Raw genomic sequence first — 20,142 nt, 5'->3', positions numbered from 1 at the left:
CCCTATCTATCGTTGCCAGGGTGATCCCTCCATCAGGACTTTCAGAATTGTCTCATGCCTTGCTGTCTCCTATCCTCCCAGTGTCCTTGCCTTCCTCATCTGCCTTTGTTAACCTGTTCTGCTTTTGAAGCGTTTCCCAAAAGATAACAGCTGCAAAATGTTAGGCTAATTGCATACTCAGCTTCTGTATTCTGCTTGCAAACCCTAGTTAGCTAAAATCCTATTTAAGCTCTGCGCCTCAGTTTCTCTGGTACCATATGCTTTGGGAACATTCTCATGTGATCAGCTGGCTTATTAAACTCCACTTTAAAATTAAACCAGTTTCTATCACCTCAATTTCTCTGATACAACATGTTTGGAGGCCCCATCGAGATAGAGAGATTAAAGAACTGAGGGCCTCGAAAGGAAACTTTGGCTGGTTCTGAACTCCCTTAAGAAGGCACCCAATCTGAGTGCCACTTGGCACAACTTGGTTTTGGGCTACTTTTTGGTTTAAAGGCCAAAAAATTCTTGTATGAACAGGGGCTATTTGGTCTCTCCAGTTTTAATCTGGAGCTTGGGAGTCTGTTTTTTTCTGTTTCTGGGAGGGAGAGATTGTCAAACTGAAAACTCACCTCATGGAACTCTTGAGATATCAAAAGCTTGCCCCTGGTTTGTATTTGTTGATATTATAATGAAAATTCTGTTATGTTTGTGTGATCTGTGTTTGTGCTTTGTCTATCTTCATTATGTGTCTCTTTAAGGAGTTCTGTTACACTGTAATTACCGTAAACCCCCTCCTCCCTCAGCTCTGGCCAAGTTGGGGGCTGCAGAAATAACATTAGCTAATTAAAATTAAAAAGAACATCTTAGCTGATTCTAGAAGTTTTAAGAGCAATGATTGAGGATTTTGGCAATTGGTCATTTCAGGATTGAAAAGGTGCTTAGCAGACAAGCATAAAACAAATGTTATATGAGTGTTAACTTCTTTATTGTAGTTAGTTGTAATCTCTTTGCACTGACTGTTAACAGAAGACTTAAGAACCGGGAACTTGGGGGAAAAATAGAAAAATTCTTGACTGCTTTTAAAATCTGGCAGCAACCAACCTGGTCTGCAAGCCTGTTAAAAAAGAAAAGAGCAAAAATTTTATCTGGATCAGGTTACAGCTCTGAAAGGGAAGGAAGAGAACAAAGAAAGCTGGTGTCAAACAGACAAGAATCAAAGAGGGGAGCTTCTTCTGGAATTCCTCTTGAATTGTTTTTAGGGAAACTTAATTAAGTGGCTCATCTATTGAATTTTGGGGGCTATATATGTTTAAGTTGGAATTGTGATTCTGAAATTGTGGGAGATAATTATTATTGACTGGTACATGCTAAATTTGTTTATTCTGAGTTAGTTTGAATGTTGAAACATTAGTACTGGAAATTCAAAGCTGTATTTTATTTGATTCAGTTTAACAACTTGTTGAAACAAAGTTTTGGTAACTTACCTGAAAAAAATCACTTGTTTGTTTTCCCTTCTTAAATGAGGTATGTTACTTTCTAAAATATATTGGGTAATTTGTATAAATTATGCGCTAGGCTTTAAAAAATTTTGTCAGCTCTGCTAGACGTGTATAAGCTTCATGAAATTATTTGGTTGTTAACTATATTAGGAATATTAAAAGTTTTGAAGGAAAAGAAAACAAAAGAGAAAAGAGGTGATTTTACAAACATGAGACAAGAAAGATTGATTTGCAAAAACAATTGATAGTTTGAATGGAACATCTAGTTAGAATATCACATGGAAAAGTATTGATTTTTTAAAAATAATTTTTAGTGAGTGTGTATGTTAAAATTTGAGACTACTGTAAATTATATGAGAATCCTATCCATTTTTGTGATAGGTTATGTTGTTTGGCTATCGTGTGAAAATTGTGAAATTGATAATATTGAAACCTAAAATAGTTAAGGATTATTGATTTGGTAGGTTGTTAAAAGAGGGAGACAGTATGTTAGAAGGAGAGAGAGAGATGGACAGCATGTTAGAAGGAGAGAGAGAGAGAGAGATGGACAGCATGTTAGAAGGAGAGACAGCATGTTAGAAGGGGAGAGAGAGAGATGGACAGCATGTTAGAAGGAGAGAGGGACAAGAGACGTGAGGGCACAGAGAGGAGTAGGGTGGAAAGACAGGGCAAATTCTTTAATGGGAGGAACTTGCCATTTGCTAGGAGAAAGAAAACACACTGGCAGGCTAAATCCTGAAAGAGACTCAGCACCCAAAAAGAGTTATAGAAGTGGGGTCAGGAAGCAAAGTGGAGTTAGGAAAGGCAATACATGGGGTGGAGAAAGGAGTAGGGAAAAGTCTGTAGACTCGGAAAGGTGAAGATTTAACTCACCCCATCTTCCCCCCCCCCCAAGTGGGTATGGCTGCTTTTTTTTTTTTTTTTAATAAAGGAGAGAGAACAAACTCCACTCCAGGACTCTCCCCATCTCCACCCCCAGCTAAGCTCGAGCCTTGTGAACCTTGTGGGTCTGCTAGACCATCCCCCCCACCCCCGCACCAAATCCTTTCCTTTTTTTTTTTTTTTTTTTTAGAAAATGGGAAAGTTCCTTTAATAACTCCATTAAAAACAAAGGTAATCTTTTAAAAACAATAGCCAACCTTATTGAAAATCATCTTTTCCCTTAGCCTTCTTTTTTTTTTTTTATTTTTATTTTTATTTTTTATTTAATAGCCTTTAATTTACAGGATATATACATGGGTAACTTTACAGCATTAACAATTGCCAAACCTCTTGTTCCAATTTTCACCTTCTCCCCCACCCCTCCCTAAATGGCAGGATGACCAGTAGATGTTAAATATATTAAAATATAACTTAGATACACAATAAGTATACATGACTAAAACATTATTTTGCTATACAAAAAGAATCAGACTCTGAATTATTGTACAATTAGCTTGTGAAGGAAATCAAAGATGCAGGTGTGCATAAATATAGGGACTGGAATTCAATGTAATGGTTTTAGTCATCTCCCAGAGTTCTTTTTCTGGGTATAGTTAGTTCAGTTCATTACTGCTCCATTAGAAATGATTTGGTTGATCTTGTTGCTGAGGATGGCCTGATCCATCAGGACTAGTCATCATCTAGTATTGTTGTTGAAGTATATAATGATCTCCTGGTCCTGCTCATTTCACTCAGCATCAGTTCGTGTAAGTCTCTCCAGGCCTTTCTGAAATCATCCTGTTGGTCATTTCTTACAGAACAGTAATATTCCATAATTTTCATATACCACAATTTATTCAGCCATTCTCCAACTGATGGACATCCATTCAGTTTCCAGTTTCTAGCCACTACAAAAGGGCTGCCACAAACATTCGTGCACATACAGGTCCCTTTCCTTCTTTATAATCTCTTTGGGATATAATCCCAGTAGTAACACTGCTGGATCAAAGGGTATGCACAGTTTGATAACTTTTTGAGCATAGTTCCAAACTACTCTCCAAAATGGTTGGATTCGTTCACAACTCCACCAACAATGAATCAATGTCCCAGTTTTCCACATCCCCTCCAACAATCATCATTATTTTTCCTGTCATCTTAGCCAATCTGACAGGTGTGTAGTGGTATCTTAGAGTTGTCTTAATTTGCATTTCTCTGATTAATAATGACTTGGAGCATCTTTTCATATGACTAGAAATAGTTTCAATTTCTTCATCTGAGAATTGTCTGTTCATATCCTTTGACCATTTTTCAATTGGAGAATGGCTTGATTTTTTATAAATTAGAGTTAATTCTCTATATATTTTGGAAATGAGGCCTTTATCAGAACCTTTGACTGTAAAAATATTTTCCCAGTTTATTGCTTCCTTCTAATCTTGTCTGCATTAGTTTTGTTTGTACAAAACTTTTCAGTTTGGTATAATCGAAATTTTCTATTTTGTGATCAGTAATGATCTCTAGTTCTGCTTTGGTCATAAAACCTTCCCTTCCACAGGTCTGAGAGGTAAACTATCCTATGTTCCTCTAATTTATTAATAATTTCATTCTTTATGCCTAGGTCATGAACCCATTTTGACCTTATCTTGGTATCTGGCGTTAAGTATGGATCAATGCCTAGTTTCTGCCATATTAGTTTCCAATTTTCCCAGCAATTTTATCAAACAGTAAGTTCTTATCCCAAAAGCTGGGATCTACCAAATCCTTTCCTATCTCCTCTCTCTCTTCCTCCCCACTGCGACCCTCCCTTATGGGCTTTGGGCTTCATAGCACACTGCTGGAGAACCAGTATCTGGTCTGCCTCTTTCCCATCCCTTCCTACCCCCACCCCAATTCTCCGCGTCTTCCCCTTTTCCCCCTCTGCTAGCTTCTTTCTCACTATCCTCCTCTCAAAGGAATAGCATTTACATGGTATTCACAACTGAATGTTTGTTTTTGTTTTACAAGTTTAAAGCTACTTTAGGGCAAGGACATTTTAAAGCTATATAAAAGATTCTACTGCTTAGCAAAGCAAGAAACTTTTAAGAGGCTTATTAGAAGTGCAAGGTCTCTTGAAATTATTTTATCAAGGTCTCCATCTGTCTTTAGCAGATTATTTAGTATTTACTTAAGTGCATAATAGTCTCCTTGTTTAATGAATATGATAACATATATATGATCTATAACTTGCTTGAAATACCTACAACAGGATTTCACCCTGATATCCCTGCATTTGTTTTGACTAGGTTTTGCCCAAGGGTTTGTGAGATTTTTGTTTTTATATAGATCTGAACTCCTTGATTAGTGAACTTGCTATTGAAGTGAATTTGTTACTGCACGATTGGTTGTCAGAGCTCAGGATGTTTTCTCCCATCATATTTGTGCTCCCAAGCCTGGAGGACCAGTTTTGGAAGTGTAAACACACTACTGTTTTTTTTTCCCTCTTATATCACATTTCTATAATCAGAGCAAATGATAAATAGAAACCATTAGCATGATTCAATTATGTGATACCTTGCTATTTTCAATCTGCCTATGTATAGTCATTGTATTCTAAATTGAGTGAATGAGTATTTGGCCTAGTCAGCTATCAGTTACTAGATATTTGTGTCTATAGATAATTAGGTCCTTAAAGGTTTCTAAAATAATGTAAGAATAATTGACACAATTAGGGGTGAAACCTAACTGCTATAGTTGACACATCTTTAATATTTGTCTGTATTGTGTCTTGTGACACAAACATGTTTCCTTACATGAAAAGCTGCTGTACAATTTATATGGGTCTTTCTACATCTTCTAGCAGTCCTTGTGGAGCAATCTTTCTTTCTCAGATTATTCTAATCTCTATTTGTTAGAGGTTAGAATCTTTGCTGCCCTCTTTTCCTCAAATCACACCGGTCCTTAGATTGCTCTCAGCTGTTAACTGTGCCATAAATACTTCCAGGCTGGACTGTAGGCCTGACTGTTGGTTTTATTTTGATTCCTAAACTCTCTTCTACTGGGCTGGCACTAATGGACCTCGTCACAGGAACTACTTCCCAATCCACCTGTTCTTGGGAACAACCAAAATTTTCCTTGGGAATCTCCAAAGTACAGGCACCTGTCTGGTGACTGCGTCCTCAAATCTTTCTGACATACTCTTCCCTCCTCCCCTCCTCTCCCTCCCACTCCTCCTATCCTCCCCACCCCCATCCTGTAACCCCAGTTATTTAATGTTTCAGCGTTTTTGGCTGATGTTGCAGTTTGGTTAGCTTCTGTATAATGCTTAGAAACCTCAGTTATCTAAAAACCCTATATAAGCTCTGCATCTCAGTTTCTCTAGTACCCTATGCTTTGGAAACATTCCTATGTGGTCAGCTGGCTTATTAAACTCTCCACTTTAAAATTAAACCATTCTCTACTTGCCTCAGTTTCTCTGGTACAATACTATCAGTTAAAATCACTAGACACACTAAATGCCTTTTTTAAAGGTCCTATGTAATTGTGGGTAGTTTGAGGAGGTGTTTCTTAGGAAATTATTGGAGTCAAAATAAAATACAGCAATAAAAATATTTGGGGTTTTTAAAAGAACATCTTGTTCCATTTTTATTTCTTGAAAATGTAACAAGATTGACTAGATCAGATCAATACCCTAGACATATATTAAATTTCAGCAAAATATGATTTGGCAGAATTTTTCAAATTAATCTATTTATGTAGATTAAGAGGAGGAAGGAACCTCTAGAGGTCATCTTGCCTAACACTTGAATTTTACAGATGAGAAAACTGAAATCCAGAGAAATTAAATAATTTCCCCAAGGAGTATACAACAAGTACAAATAATAAGTGGTAATGCTGAAATCCCATCTCAGGGGGTTTTAGTTCCAGTTCCACACTCCTTCACTACACTATTGCACTTTCTCTTAAACACAGATTAAAATTGGTTCAATGACCAGGTCAAGCCTTCAGAGTATTCACTAACAGGTTTATTATGTCAACTGGAAAAGAGATTTCTAGTGAGGTGCTCCAAGAATCAATCTGTTGTTGGCCCTCTGCCGTTCAGTATTTTTATTAGTAATTTGGATGATGGTACAGAAATGATTTGCAGATGACACAAAGTTGGAAGGACAAAATAACATGGTTGTCAGAATCAGAATACAAGAAGTTTTCAGTAGCCTGGAAATATGGGCATAAGATAAAATTTAGTAGGGAGGAATGTTAAATTCTACAGTGAGGTTAAAAAAATCAGTTTCATAAAGGATAGGCATGGATAGACACATTCTAATGAAAAAGACCTGTGGGTTTTAATGTACTGCAAGCTCAATAGGAATCTATGATATGATAACAATGTGCTATATTGAGAGGCATATGTTCAAACAAATAAGGCAATCTCTGGTCAGTTTTTTTTTTTTTTAATTAAAACTTTTATTGACAGAACATATGTCTGGGTGATTTTTTACAACATTATCCCGTGTTTTTACAACATTATCAATTCTGTTCCGACTTTTCCCTTCCCTCTCTCCAACCCCTTCCTTAGATGGCAGGCAGTCTTATACATGTTAAATATGTTATAGTATGTCCTAGATACAATATATGTGTGCAGAATCTGGTCAGTGTTTAAGAACACATTGTTCAATTCTGAGCAACTTTTAGCAAGGTTTAGGAATACTTCAAGAAGAAAGCAACCAAAAATCATAAAAGGACTAGAAAACTTGTTATATAATAGTGGTGTCAACTCAAACAGAAACAGAAACCTTTTACCATCTACAAGAATACCATCTGGTTTGATGATTGTAGATGTTTCCAGTCCTTTTGTGAGGAGAAAGAAAAGATGACATACCTAAAAATCAGATGTGTGTGTGTGCATGTGTGTACGTATGCATATGTATGCATATATGAATGACTGGATGTGTATGTGTGAAAGGGGGGAGAGGAAAAAGAGGGTCTTTAAGTAATGAGGGGAATCAGAAGTTTTCCCCAGTCCTATCATGCCATCCCCATTACATTTTAGACACAATTAGGAACTTTCCTCTTGGACTTGCCTGGGCAAGCCAGGCAGTTTGCCATGTGCTTCTTCTGAAAGCCACCATTTTTAACTCTTGACTTAAGCTTGTTTTATATTTAACTGAAAAATTGGGGGCCATTTGCCAAAAGGAACCCTTTCTCTCCATTCCCCATCTCACATGGCTGAGATGCTTTCTGCTACCTTCTCCTTCAGTTCAGTCATGAAGCAATTGCCTCCGTGCCAAGGCAAACCCCTTTACATGTACAAGTAATTGCATCCCAACCCCGTTTTCTCTAGCAGACCGCCCCCAGCCCCTTTAGTCCCCCAGCTCTGTCATTAATTTTCAATATCTGCCTATCTACTCCCTGCTTGCTTACTTGCCTAAACACACCCACTTCTCCCCATTCTCAAAAAATCCTCCCTCAATCTGCCCATTCCCCTAGTTGTGTCTCCTCTCTTTTGTTTCTACACTCCTTGAGAATGCCTTCTATCGATGGTGTTGTTGAGGTTCAGAAAGGAAACTCCAAAAGGTTGGGGTTGCATACCGGTGTCACAAGGTATCTCAAAAGAATTTGCAGGCTTGAACACACCTCCAAGTCAAGGGGCAAAGTTTATTATTACATCCAATTGAAGTGGGTTAAGTTCCAAAAGGATTTAACAAAGAACCATGGGTAGGAAGACAAATTTATAGGAAAAGTTAGAGAGATGGGAGCTTCATGTTATTATTTGCTAATTATATGACTTACAGGTAGGTTTGAGGGGTAGTTCTATTCATTATTGTCTCAGGAACTTGGCTATCACTGACCAGCAGATTATCTTTCTGTCAGCAGTGTTTGTAAGATTGTCCTAAAGCCAGAAGACTTTAGGATCACTGACAAACAGGTTGTTAGAACAGTAGCACTCTAAGGTCAGGGGACTTCATCATCACTGCTATTTTCCCTAGAAGTTGTACCCTCTTCATTGCCACCCCTTCTTTTCCTCTCACTCTTTCAATTGCAGTCTAGCTTCTGAATACCCTATTCAATTGTGCTCTCTACAAAGCCATCAAAGATCTCTTAATCACCAGATCTAATGGCCTTTTCTCAGTCCCCTTCCTCTTCATTTCCTTGCAGCCTTTGACACTGTTGTCCAACCTCTTCTTGATCCTCTCTTCTTTCTAGGTTTTCCTGAGACTATTTTCTTCTAATTTTCCTCTTGCCTCTCTGATTCCTCTTCTGTTTTCTTTGCTAAATCTATATCCAGGTCTTGCCCAACGACCATGGATATCTTCCAAGTCTCTGGTCTTGGGGCTCCTCATCTTTGTTGTTTCACTTCGCTAGTTCAGCAACTCTTCTGAGTTTAATTATTATCTCCATGCAGATAATATTCAAATATCTTTATCCACTTCTAACATTTCTCCTAAGTTCATTCATATTGGCAAATGGCTATTAAGTATCTCAAACTGGATGTTTCTTTGGCTTAAACATATCTAAAACGGAATTATCTTTTCCCAGAACCGTTTTTCTTTTCCTTAATTTTGAAGGCAGCACCATCCTTTCAGTCACCCAGGCTTGAAAAATAGGTGTCATCCTTGATTTCTCCCTTTCTTGCCAAGTCACGTGAATTCTATTTTCACAGCATTTCTGATATGCCATACCTCCTCTGAAACTGCCATCACCCTGGTCCAGGATTTATTTCATTACTTCATGCCTAGATAATTGCAGTATCTTTCTGGTTCATCTCCCACGTCTCAAGTCTAGTTCACCATCTATTTAGCTGTTAAATATATCTTCCTTATGCACAGCTCTGACCATATTGCCCCTTCCCCACCCCTCCATTCAGTAAAGTCCAGTGGTTCTTTATTACCTCCAGGATCAAATATAAAATCATTTTTTTGGCTTTCAAATCTGTTCCCTTCCTACCTTTCCAGTCTTCTTATACCTTTCTTCTCTCCAAATAGTCTACAATCTAATGAGCCTGGCATCCATGCTGTTCTTTCCAATTTGGTGCAGTTTACATAACGTGATCATAATGCCTGGAATTTTCTCTATCATTACTACTTCTTAGATTCCCCCAGCTTCCTGCAAACCTCAACTAAAATCCTATCTTCTCCAAGAAACTTTTCCTGGTCCCCTTTAATGCTAGTTCTTTCTTTCTGAAATTATTTCCTATTTATACTTTTAAATATCTTGTTTGTACACAGTTGTGAGCTCCTTGAAGGCTGTTTTTGCTTTTCTTTTTATTATTAGTTCTTAGCTCATTGCTTGCTTGTAGACTCTTAATAAATATTTGTTTTTGTTGACTTTTGGGATCCTAGGAAGGAGAAATTCCCCTCCACCCTAACTATTCTGAAAGTTCAAGAAAGAATAACACAGGAAAAGGAAAGGGTCTAGTTCACAGCTCAGTATTAAAGCAAAAAGGGCAAAGGGCAGTTCAATAAGAATCTATTCTTCCTTTTCTCATCCTCTTTATTTTGGAAGCATCTCCATTCCTGCCGACCAACCTGAGATCAGTTTCCTTCCTGTGTTTGTGTGCCTGCACATGCGTAAATGCGTGCATACGTGCATGTGTGTGTGTGTGTGTGTGTGTGTGTGTGTATGTGTATGTATGTACTTCCTTGATTCAGACAAATGATTTGGGAACTCATAAAATTGATGAAACACTCCCCTGATTATTCCCTTTACACCTAAAATGAGGAGATGGAACCAGATTATCTTTAAGGTCATTTCCATCTTAATACTCAAATTTTATGCCAACAATCCTGCTTTTAAAATAAATGGAAAATTCCATTAAGTTGAAGCAACTAAAAAGATTTTCTTTAAAGATTTACTCTGCAAAAAGAAAATTGAGATTTTTATATATGTTCTGATATTTCCTTCACGTTTATGTCTCTTCCATTTTAATATATAAACTTATTTTATATAGTCTATATATATTAATTATGCTTTTCCTTTTTCATTTTATTTGTCTTTCACATTAAGTTTAATATCATTTCAACTTCTACCTTTTGATTCCCCCCAACCATGCTATAGCTAATCATATATTTATATTTTTATACTATAAATAACACACACACATATATAATACAAACATACATATATACATTCATACCCACCCACAGACTCAGACATATATCGAATACACACATGTACATACATGAAACCATTAATTTCCATTAATTTATCTAAGTTTTTAATCCATGTGTTAACTTCAACAACATGCATATATATATATATATATATATCTACCTATACTTAGACACATGTACACACATTTACACATGTAAACATGCACCATGTAAATTTCTCTCTTGATTGAATCTTTAAGTCTGACATCTCTTCTATCCCTGCTAACTCTTCTGCTATAATTCTACTTCTCAATTTGCCTTGCTACTTAACCTTCCCTAATCCATGGATCCTTCCTTTGTCTTATTCCCCCATCCTATGCTTTCCCTTCTACCCATCCCTCTCCCTTTATTTCCTTAAAGATTTTGGAGGGTACTATATCCTTCATGATATATGTGTAGTGTTGCCTAGTTAACCCATTCCTGATGTGAGTAGGTTTTCAGAACTGTGAGTCCACCTCTTCCCAATACCTCTGTGTCTATTTTTCCTCTGCACCTCATTTGTATAATGTAATTACTATTTTTACCTTTGCCTAGATGGTTTTGGTTTTTAAAATTAGACCATATTCAATTCTGCCCCAATCTTTCTTTTGAGCCACCCAATTGCTGAAGCCAATCTTAAACATATGGTATAAGTTTCTATGTAAAAAACTTGTCCATGTTAAATTCCTTGAAATTAATCTTGGATATTGACTCATATATGAAATTTTCTATTGAGTTCTGGTTTGATTGAAAGAAAGTCCTGAAAATCTTCAAGTTCGTTGAATGTCCATTTTTTTCATTTAATATTATAGATAATTTTATTGGATATATTTGTGACTGCAGGCCTAATCCTTTTGATTGCCGGTTTATGTGATTTTAGGACCTGTGGTCTTTTATTGTGGCTGCTGATAAGTCCTTTACATTTCTAGTTGTAGTTTCAGTGTATTTGAATTGTTTATATTTCTGGTTTCTTGAAAAATTGTCTCTTTGATCTGGGGTTTTCATAAAAGATATTTTTGAGATGTTGATTGGAAGATTCCCCCCCTCTCATATTCTATTACTCCAGGACAATTTTCTTGGATTATTTCTTGCATTGTTGTGTCAGGGTTCTCTTTTTTGGTCACAGCTTTCAGGTATTATGTTTATTCTTATATTTTCTATATTTGATCTGTTCTCCAGATTTATTGTTAGGTTTTTGTGTTTTTCGGTAGTTTTTTTGTTCATTTGTTTTGTTTTGGTGAGGCATTTGGAGTTAAGTGAGTTATCCAGAATCACACAACTATTAAGTATTAAGTGTTAACTCCAACCTGCTGACTTCAGGGCTAGTGCTCTGTCCACTTCACATCTAGCTTCCCTGTTGTTTTTCTTTTTAAGATGTTTCACTTCTGCTCTATTTTTAAATTTTAAATTCTTTATATTCTGTTTTGTTTTTTCTTGGTCTCTTATAGTTAGTCTGATAGATTCACTGGCTTCACCTTGCAACTAACTCTTGCAAAGAGTTATTTTCATATTTAAAAATGTTTCCCCATTTCTAGTTAACTTTTTTTTTTCATAATCTTGTTTTTATTGGATCGTTTTTATTTTTTGAGTTTTTCCTCAATGCTTCTTATTTGATTTTTACATTTTTAAAAAGTTCTTCTTAAATTCTCTCTGGTCAGAAAGTCATTTAATGTTACCCTTTGGGGGTAGAAGTAAGTTTTTTGTTTTGTTTTGTTTTGTTTTTACACTTAAGTGTCCTTCTCTGAAGATGAATCCTGGTCTTCCCTATTCCTACAGTTTCTGTGGTTGGGTTCTCTCTTTGTTGGTTCATCTTCATTTTTTTAAAATAAGTATTAGTGTAAGTATCTCTAATCATGGAGTGGGGAGGTAGTATCTCTACCTTCACTTCAGCTCTTCCCTCTGAACTGGAATCTCAAACCAAAAGTTCCACTGTCATGTAAGTGTGGGCCCCATTGCTTCTGTACTTACCAGATGTGCTAGTCCCTTCTTGCTAAGGGCGGCATCTCTGCAGCACATCTGGTCCTGCTGTTTCAATTAGCCAAAGTTCTCCCAGTCTGCCTCAACTTAAACACCCTCTTCAACTCCACAAGCTGTCTGGGAGGTGAAAATATCTGTGATTTCCTATTCAATTTTCAGTCAAAGGCAGCTAGCCCCAGGTTAGCACTTGATGCTAACACTCTGTGTTTCTGCAGAACTGGTTAGGAGATGTTTGCATTTCACACTGCTTAATCTCCAGCCCTGGGTTGGTCTTTGTATCTTCTTAGGTTGTACCCAGGAGGACCCCCTGTTCTGCCCCAAATCTTCTTGATTTTTCACAGTCTATGTTTGCCCTAAGGTGCACATTTATTCTATTTGTGGGGGGATCTGGAGAGCTTGAAATTTATTGCCCTACTTGGCCATCTTCCCAGAATCCTCCCCCTATGATTTCATCTATTTATTCAACTCCTTATATTGGGAGTTCTCTTTGGAAACTCCTACCAATGTAGCTTGATGAAATCGCTGTTACTTATATAGATTTAGAGGGTTAGCTTAGACATTGAGAAGTTAAATGGCTTGACCCTGGTCACTCTTGTGACTAGGATATGTCAGTGACAGGATTACCTGAGTCTTTCTGACCAAGTCCAATACCCTTCCATTTCATCAGAGTTGTCATTTACGAGTAACAGCTGAAGCAGAACCAGATTAAAATGTAACTATGAAATATGTAACAAAATAGAAATTGGATAATAGAATATAGATAAGGTTAATATGTGGTTTTCTACGTCAGATATGGTTTGGTGGTCCTGTTCCTATGTGAATTTGACATCACTGAACTTTATCATGTCCCCCTCCTATTAGACACAACACTTGCTGTGTGTACATTGCTTAATGTTGCCTTGTATGTGTTTCCCCTCCTATGTTGCAGGTTGACTTGGTTGGCTTCAAGTTTGGTTTTGGAGACATGGAAATAAAATGACTTCAGCTTTATAGGAATTTGTGCTCCTGAACCTTCTTACTCTAATCCTTAGATATTGAATGGACATGGCCTCAGACAAATTGGGAAAGACCTTAATTGTAAAAGGCCAAAGTCTCCTACAGCATCCTGGGTCATTGCTAATCATCTTGATTCTTGTCTTGCTGAGTGGACTCCAGATGAATGGAGTCGAGAGAGTGAGGCTCTGCCTCACTTAAATGCAATTTACGCAGAGGTCAAGACATTGCCCTTGTGATGTCATTGGAACTCTTCAAAAAGAAGGGTGAACAAGAATAAAGGTGACAGTGACGATGACGATGACATTAATAACTCTAGAGACCCCTTCTGGTTGTTTTCTAGCCTATATCTCCTTATTCCCCAGCTGTTCTCTTGACACTGATTTTTGTCTAGACGCTATGCCTAATATACAATTACTCTTAATGTTTGAAAGAATCATGATCATAGAATGAAATTAAGGGTTTCTTTATTGGTTAAATGAGAAGTCCACTGTTAAACATATATGTATGTGGGGCTGGGGTGAAGAGAAAGGTTGGCACTGAGAGATCAGGTCTCTGTGCTTTAGTGCCATGACCAACCTCTTCCACTTCCTTTTCCACCCCAGCCCTGATTTCTCCATTTCATAGCTTTAAAACTGAAAGAAGCTTTATGTGTCAAGGAGCCCTACCCTATTTTATAAGAACCTCAGAGAGGTAATTCCTTTGGACTTGATGGTCATACAGCTGATTGATGACAGAGGCTCAACTAGACTCCAGGTAGTTTGGAATTCCAGGCAAGTGGTTTTTTTGGCAGATAAAATACTCACTGCCTGTTGAGATTTACAGACTTGAAGTTGTTCCAGCTTGACAGTAGCTCCTGTAGCCCCAAGGGAGGCAGAGGTCAAAACCAAAGCTGAGCCAGTCCTGTGTGTTTTCCAGTACAAGTTCCAGATCTCCCCTTCACCTGGAGAAGCCAGGGGCTTTCTTGGTATTATATATCACTAATCTCCTCTGGTCTGAAATGACACCCCCGGGAAAACCGAGGGGCCAGTGCAGCGGACTCATGGGCCAAAGTGATACAGCGATAAGTTGAGTGTTTACTGAAAACCCTGAATTTTTTAAGGTTGGGGGCTCCAGCACGCGGCTGATTTGTTATGTATGCGGCAGGTTTGCAAGGCTTCCAAATGCTTGTGAAGAGCCTGGGATGGAGATTGTATTTGCCAGCCAAAGAAAGTGTTTAATTAGTTGGTGAGGTAAGTGAAGGGATCTCCAGGAGAGACACACAAACCTCAAGTGATGGTTTCTTCCACGTTTTGTGTGCCCAGCATATCTAATTGGCAAAGGTTAAAAAAGAAGGAAGGAAAGGAGAGTAGACAAATGGGTGCAGATCAGAAGATAGGGACTTTAGTCAATACTGTGCTTAAGTAGCGCAAATGACTTTGGGCATGCAGCTTGACGAATGTAAAATCTGGAGATTGTTCCCTCCAGGGTTCTAGTCCTGACTAGTTGGAATTCTCTGACTTCAGGAAATGTAGTTCGCAAGGGTCTGATCTTGGACCCGGCAAGGCGCACTCCGGGCCCTCAGGAAATCTTGTCAGTAAAGCAGCCTTCGCCACGCTACCCACACTGGAAACTGCTAGTAGTGCCACAAGTGATGCTTGTGCTAACCAGCTGTAAGAAGTGTCCCTTTGGGAGAGCTCAGATTCACCTTCCTTCTCCTCTCCCCCCCCCCCCCCCCCCCCTTTCTTCTTTGCAATAAGACCTTGGGACCTCAGTGAAAAATCTCAGGTTAAGAATGGAGGGTGGAGTGGAAGCCTGGCCCTGGGCGTGCCCCCTAGGCGGGCCCAGCAACGCTCCCCGGTAGGTCAGTGCGTCTTCCCCCGTTTTTAATTGCAGGTCCTGGGCGTGGCTTCCCTTGGAGAGGGACTAGGGGGCAGGCGGGGTGGACGGCTAGTGAGCTAACAGAGTCTGTGTGACTGCCCAGTCTCTTAGCAACAGCTCTGTTGCAACTCTTTCGGCTATGGCCGACAGTCTTAATTCCCCGGAGGAGAAGGCCCGGCTTTATTTGAAAAAGCATCGTATCATGGAAATGCTGAACTACCTCACTTTTCAGTTGCTCTATCATCGGCCCGGTAAGGGTCCCTCCTGCCCTCTGGCTTGGTGCCCTGCTTGCCTTGGCGCGACACCGGAGCAAAGACCCTAACTTTCCTCTCCAGCCTTCCCCTGCAGGGACCCCCACACACATGCATCCCTATCCCGCTCCCCTCTCGTCTCTTCTCTTCCTTCAGATAATTAAGAGCAGCAAGTGGGGTCACTGTGGGGTAGGGAGTGGGAGCCAGAACATGGGCTTTAAAAGTCCTAGCTTTGCTTCCTGTCAACATTGACCTTTACGTGTAACTCCCTGAGAGTGAGATTGCAGGCTCCCGGTGGGCAGGAACTGTGTTTTCCAGCTTTGTAGTTAATATTTTCCTTTTTTAATCCTCCCACTCGTTCTCCTCCCTTCTCCTTCACTCAAGAATGTTCTGTCGCCCCTCTTCCCCCTGTCTTCAAAGGGCGGTGGGGGAGCAGAGCCGACTTGTTGCTAACTCACTCTGTGGCCATTCTGCAACTCGTCTCCCTTGGAAGTTCGTTCTGTTCAACTTGATTATTCTCGCTCCATCTATCTCATAGACTTCTTATAACCCATTCCTTTAAATTGTAGGCAACAATATTAATGTTTCTTCAATCGGAATCAATAATTCTTCAGTCGGCTTATATCCCGTCGCTTTGATTTGCCACCTAGATCTTCCCCATCGCCAAAACCAAACCAAATCAAAAATCCCAAACCCTCAGGACTCTCCCAAGCAACCAGCCAAGCCATCAGAGCTCATCTCTTTCAAATAAAGTGGGGGGAAAGAGCTTGTCTTTGCTTACAAAGGTTTCTGTTCTCTTACTCCTCATCCCTTGCATACTGGCTTCTAGTCTTGCCACTCGGCTGATAGGGCTCTCTTCAAAAGTTATCAGCTTTTAATTGCCAAATCTTACACTTTTCTCAGTTCTCATACTTTTCTACGTTACAGATAATGCTTGCTGATGGTTTTAGATAGATGCTGCTTATCATTTTAAGGAAAAATCTGTTTATACCTATGTTTTCAAGTGTTTTTAATAAGAATGAGTTTCATATTTTGTCAAAAGCTTTTCTACATGTGTTGATATATGATTACTTTTGTTATTAATAGGATCAATTATGTTGTTTTCCTTATGTTAAACCACCCATCCCTGCATTCCTGGCATAAATACTACTTGCTCACAATGTATGTTATTTATTATAGACTGTTGTAATCTCCTAGCTAGCATTTAGGATTTTTGCTAAATATTTATTAGTGAAACTGGTCTATTATTTTTTTCCCTTTTGTTTTTGCTCTTCCTGGTTTAGGTATCAGCACCATATTGTTTCATAAAAGGAGTTAGGTAAAAGTTATTTGCTTATTATTCCAAATTATTTATTATTGGAATTAGTTGGTCTTTAAATGTTTGGTAGAATTCATTTGTAAATCCATCTGGTTCTGATGGCTTTTTCTTCAGGAAGTTCATTTATAACCTTTTCTTTTTTTGCTTGATTGGTTGTTAGAAATAGCTTTGGGGGTTTTTATTTTTTAGAATTTCTTCTTTAATCTAGTCAGTTTACATTTTTGTAAGTAGTTCAGTGTCACTTACATTGTTAACTTTATTGGTATAGACTTGACAAAATAACTCCATAATTGCTTTGATTTTATTTTCATTAATGGTGTATTCCCCTTTCCATTTTTTGACATTAGTGACAATTTTTTCTCTATTAAAAAAAATACTAACCAATCAATTTTATTTTTTTTTCATACAGCAAACTCCCAAGTTTCACTTAATTCAGTAGTTCTCTTACATTCAATGTTATTCATTTCAGTTTTAAATTTATAGGATTTTCAATTTGGCATTTCATTTGGGGGTTTTAATTTGTCCTTTTCCTATTTTTTAAAAATTTCATATTCAATTCATTTATCTGCTCATCATCTTTTGGCAATATTTTAAATTAATTTTGCTTTAGTGATTAAATAACAAAAAAATGAATTTCCTTTCCCCTGCTGAAGAAAAAAAAAAAAACCAAAACCCTGCAACAAACTGCATAGTGCAAACAAAACAAATTTCCACATTGGCTATGTAGAAAAATTGTCTTAATCTGCTTAGAGTCCACCACCTCCCAGGAACTTGGGTTGCTTCCTCACTCATTCTCATCTGCTCACTTTGCATCAGTTCATCTTTATCTTCCTAAATTTCACTGAAATCATCTTTTTCACCATTTCTTTATGGCACAATATTATTCTGTTGCATTCCTTTACCATAACTTGTCCACCCCTTCCCCAATTGATTAAAAAACCTTTCTTTTCAGTTTACTACTACAAAAAGAACTGTTAGAAAATCACCTTCCTTGAGATTTCTTAACATAAATTCAGTTTCTGAATTCAATTTAATGGTAGTTTGCTCATTTTCTTCTCCTTAATTTCTTTTTTATTCCACTTAACAGTGCTTTGATAACATTCTAGTTTGGGCTTTTTTTTCTGTTGGTACTTGAGCATATTTTTTTCTGGCATGTGTCTTTTGCTTTTTAAATCTGTGGTTTTTTTTTTACTTTCTTGTTTTTAGCTAAATGCATCTTTCTTTTGGGAATTTCTTTTATGGTATATCTGTTGCTTTATTTTTTAACAGCGCGAATGATCTGTTTTCTTTAGTCCCCCATATCTATCTTAAGTGACATCCAATAAAAGACAATCCAGTGGAAAGAATTAATAGTATCTTGTAGATTGTTGCAATTTCCCATAGTATTTGCCTTCTTGAAAGGGTTAGAAAGGTATATGCATATGTGATTTTGTGTTTTACCCAGCCATCTAATCTCAAGACTTCTCATAGAGAAGGACCCAAGGTTTGTCAGTTTTGTAAAAAGTTACTTTTAGGGGCAAATTAAATAAAAAGAGTATGAATGAGCAGCTAGGATCAATCATTTCCTGTACAAACATTCATTTCTCCTATCTGCTTTAGTTCTTACTTTATCCTTTCAGCAATTTTCCAGAAAGTGTGATTTGTGTGATTTTTCTTTCACTTCATATAAATTATTCCATATATAGATTTTTGCTTTTGCTAGAAATTAAATTTTAAAATTTAATTAAGAATTCTGGGATCCTGTGTTTTAGTTAAATTATCCTTTAATGTTTATTATTTTTTGAGAATATTTTGTTTGGAATACTTGTAGTTTTAATTTTATGGTGTTTTATGAAAATACAAACTATTCTTTTACAGATAAACCAAGAGAATTTTTGCTAGATATATTATCAAGAATAAAGATTGCGAAAACAACTTCGGTAGACTTTCCTTATCTCATTGATGACTCTAACCTGGTTTCTATGTTTGAAATAATGGACCCTACAAATCAAGGTTTTATAACTCCTGTTCAGTACAAAGAAGGTTAGTGATTTTCATTTTATTACAACTATAAATAGTTTGTAGTCATTCTAGAACTTTAAATAATTTATATTTGATGAATTTCTTTTCTCTTTTTCACACGTATAGCCCTAAAGAACCTTGGTCTGCTGGATTCAGATGAAGTAATAGATGAAAATTTAGAAGTTATCACTAAGGATTACTTCAGGAAAGATGTGTAAGTTTATTTTTTAAATATTAATTGTTTTTCAAGTAGAATGAGCATTGCTTAGAGGTCTCCCAACTTTTCATGAGAAAGGAAAACTTACATCGTGAAGCTTTCAGTTTATCTGGGAGTTGATGAGAGGACAATGTTGACACTAAGGGGATTGAGCAAAAGTGCCTAGTAGACAGGCTATCCTACACTCCCTCCCCTGTTAGCAGTCCCATAGAAGTAATTTTGGTAGTAATTTGCCATGGCCAGTCTTTGAGATATTAGTAGCTTCTGATCTTTGATAACTTAAAGAATTTAGAAGTTCTTTTGAATTTTGAGGTGTGTTTTATAAATGTTAAAATGTGTTTTTTTTCTTTAAACTAGAATAACAAGGATCAAAATACTAGTATTAAATCTATATTAAATGAAATGTATATATGAAAATGTAAATTTACATATAAATAATGTAGATTTAATACTTATTTATTAACTATAATCCTGTTACTATTTATACTTTTCCTACCAGTTTATTTCCCAACCATTCTACAGATTATTTTATGAATAGCTATGACCAAAGAAATCACTTGCCTAGTGATCAGTTTGTTGGTAACAAATCTTTCTAACCTTAGTTAGAAAGGTGTGTGTGCACACAGGTCCTCATATACCTAGACTCAAAACCTTTCCATCTTGGTATATGACCTACCAAAACTTGTACCTTTTAACACATTCTTCAAAAAACCAAGTTCGCCTCAATGCCACAGAGAAGCATCCTAGTAGCACTTTAGTTGAGATTTAATATTTAACTTAATAGTTTAAAATAGAAATTCTTTGAGGGCAGGAATTGTTTTCCATTTTTGTTTTTCTGTCTCTTGTACCTAATAGAATGGTTGACACTTATTTGACTCAAACTTTCTGAATCCAATTGATACTAAGAATAGTATTAACTGAATGCTTTCAGTCTTACATTTTATGAAAAAAGAATTTTTAGACCAACATATCATTTTAGAGATGTCCAAGAGAAAATTTTGGCCCCTATTAGAATATA

The 20,142-nt window shown here is 37.2% G+C and overlaps 1 protein-coding gene across 2 annotated transcripts in view; it reads left to right on the top strand.

Annotated features, from left to right (window-relative positions):
- The window catches only part of EFCAB10 (EF-hand calcium binding domain 10), a 28,699-nt gene that overhangs the window by 6,215 nt on the left and 2,342 nt on the right, over positions 1 to 20,142 (top strand). The window contains exons 1-3 of one of the 2 annotated variants that reach the window (XM_031938748.1): positions 15,437 to 15,588; positions 18,764 to 18,928; positions 19,034 to 19,121. In XM_031938748.1, coding sequence (XP_031794608.1) covers positions 15,477 to 15,588; positions 18,764 to 18,928; positions 19,034 to 19,121 — 365 coding nt within the window. In that variant the 5' untranslated portion in view covers positions 15,437 to 15,476. Of the gene's footprint in view, positions 1 to 15,436; positions 15,589 to 18,763; positions 18,929 to 19,033; positions 19,122 to 20,142 lie in introns of those variants that run through there. The other variant, XM_003771491.4, reaches the window with a different exon arrangement.

This window comes from Sarcophilus harrisii, chromosome 5, assembly GCF_902635505.1.
Source record: "Sarcophilus harrisii chromosome 5, mSarHar1.11, whole genome shotgun sequence".
Lineage (NCBI taxonomy): Eukaryota > Metazoa > Chordata > Mammalia > Dasyuromorphia > Dasyuridae > Sarcophilus > Sarcophilus harrisii.
Note: the sequence above shows the minus strand (reverse complement) of the source record. Positions and strands in the feature narration are given on the sequence as shown.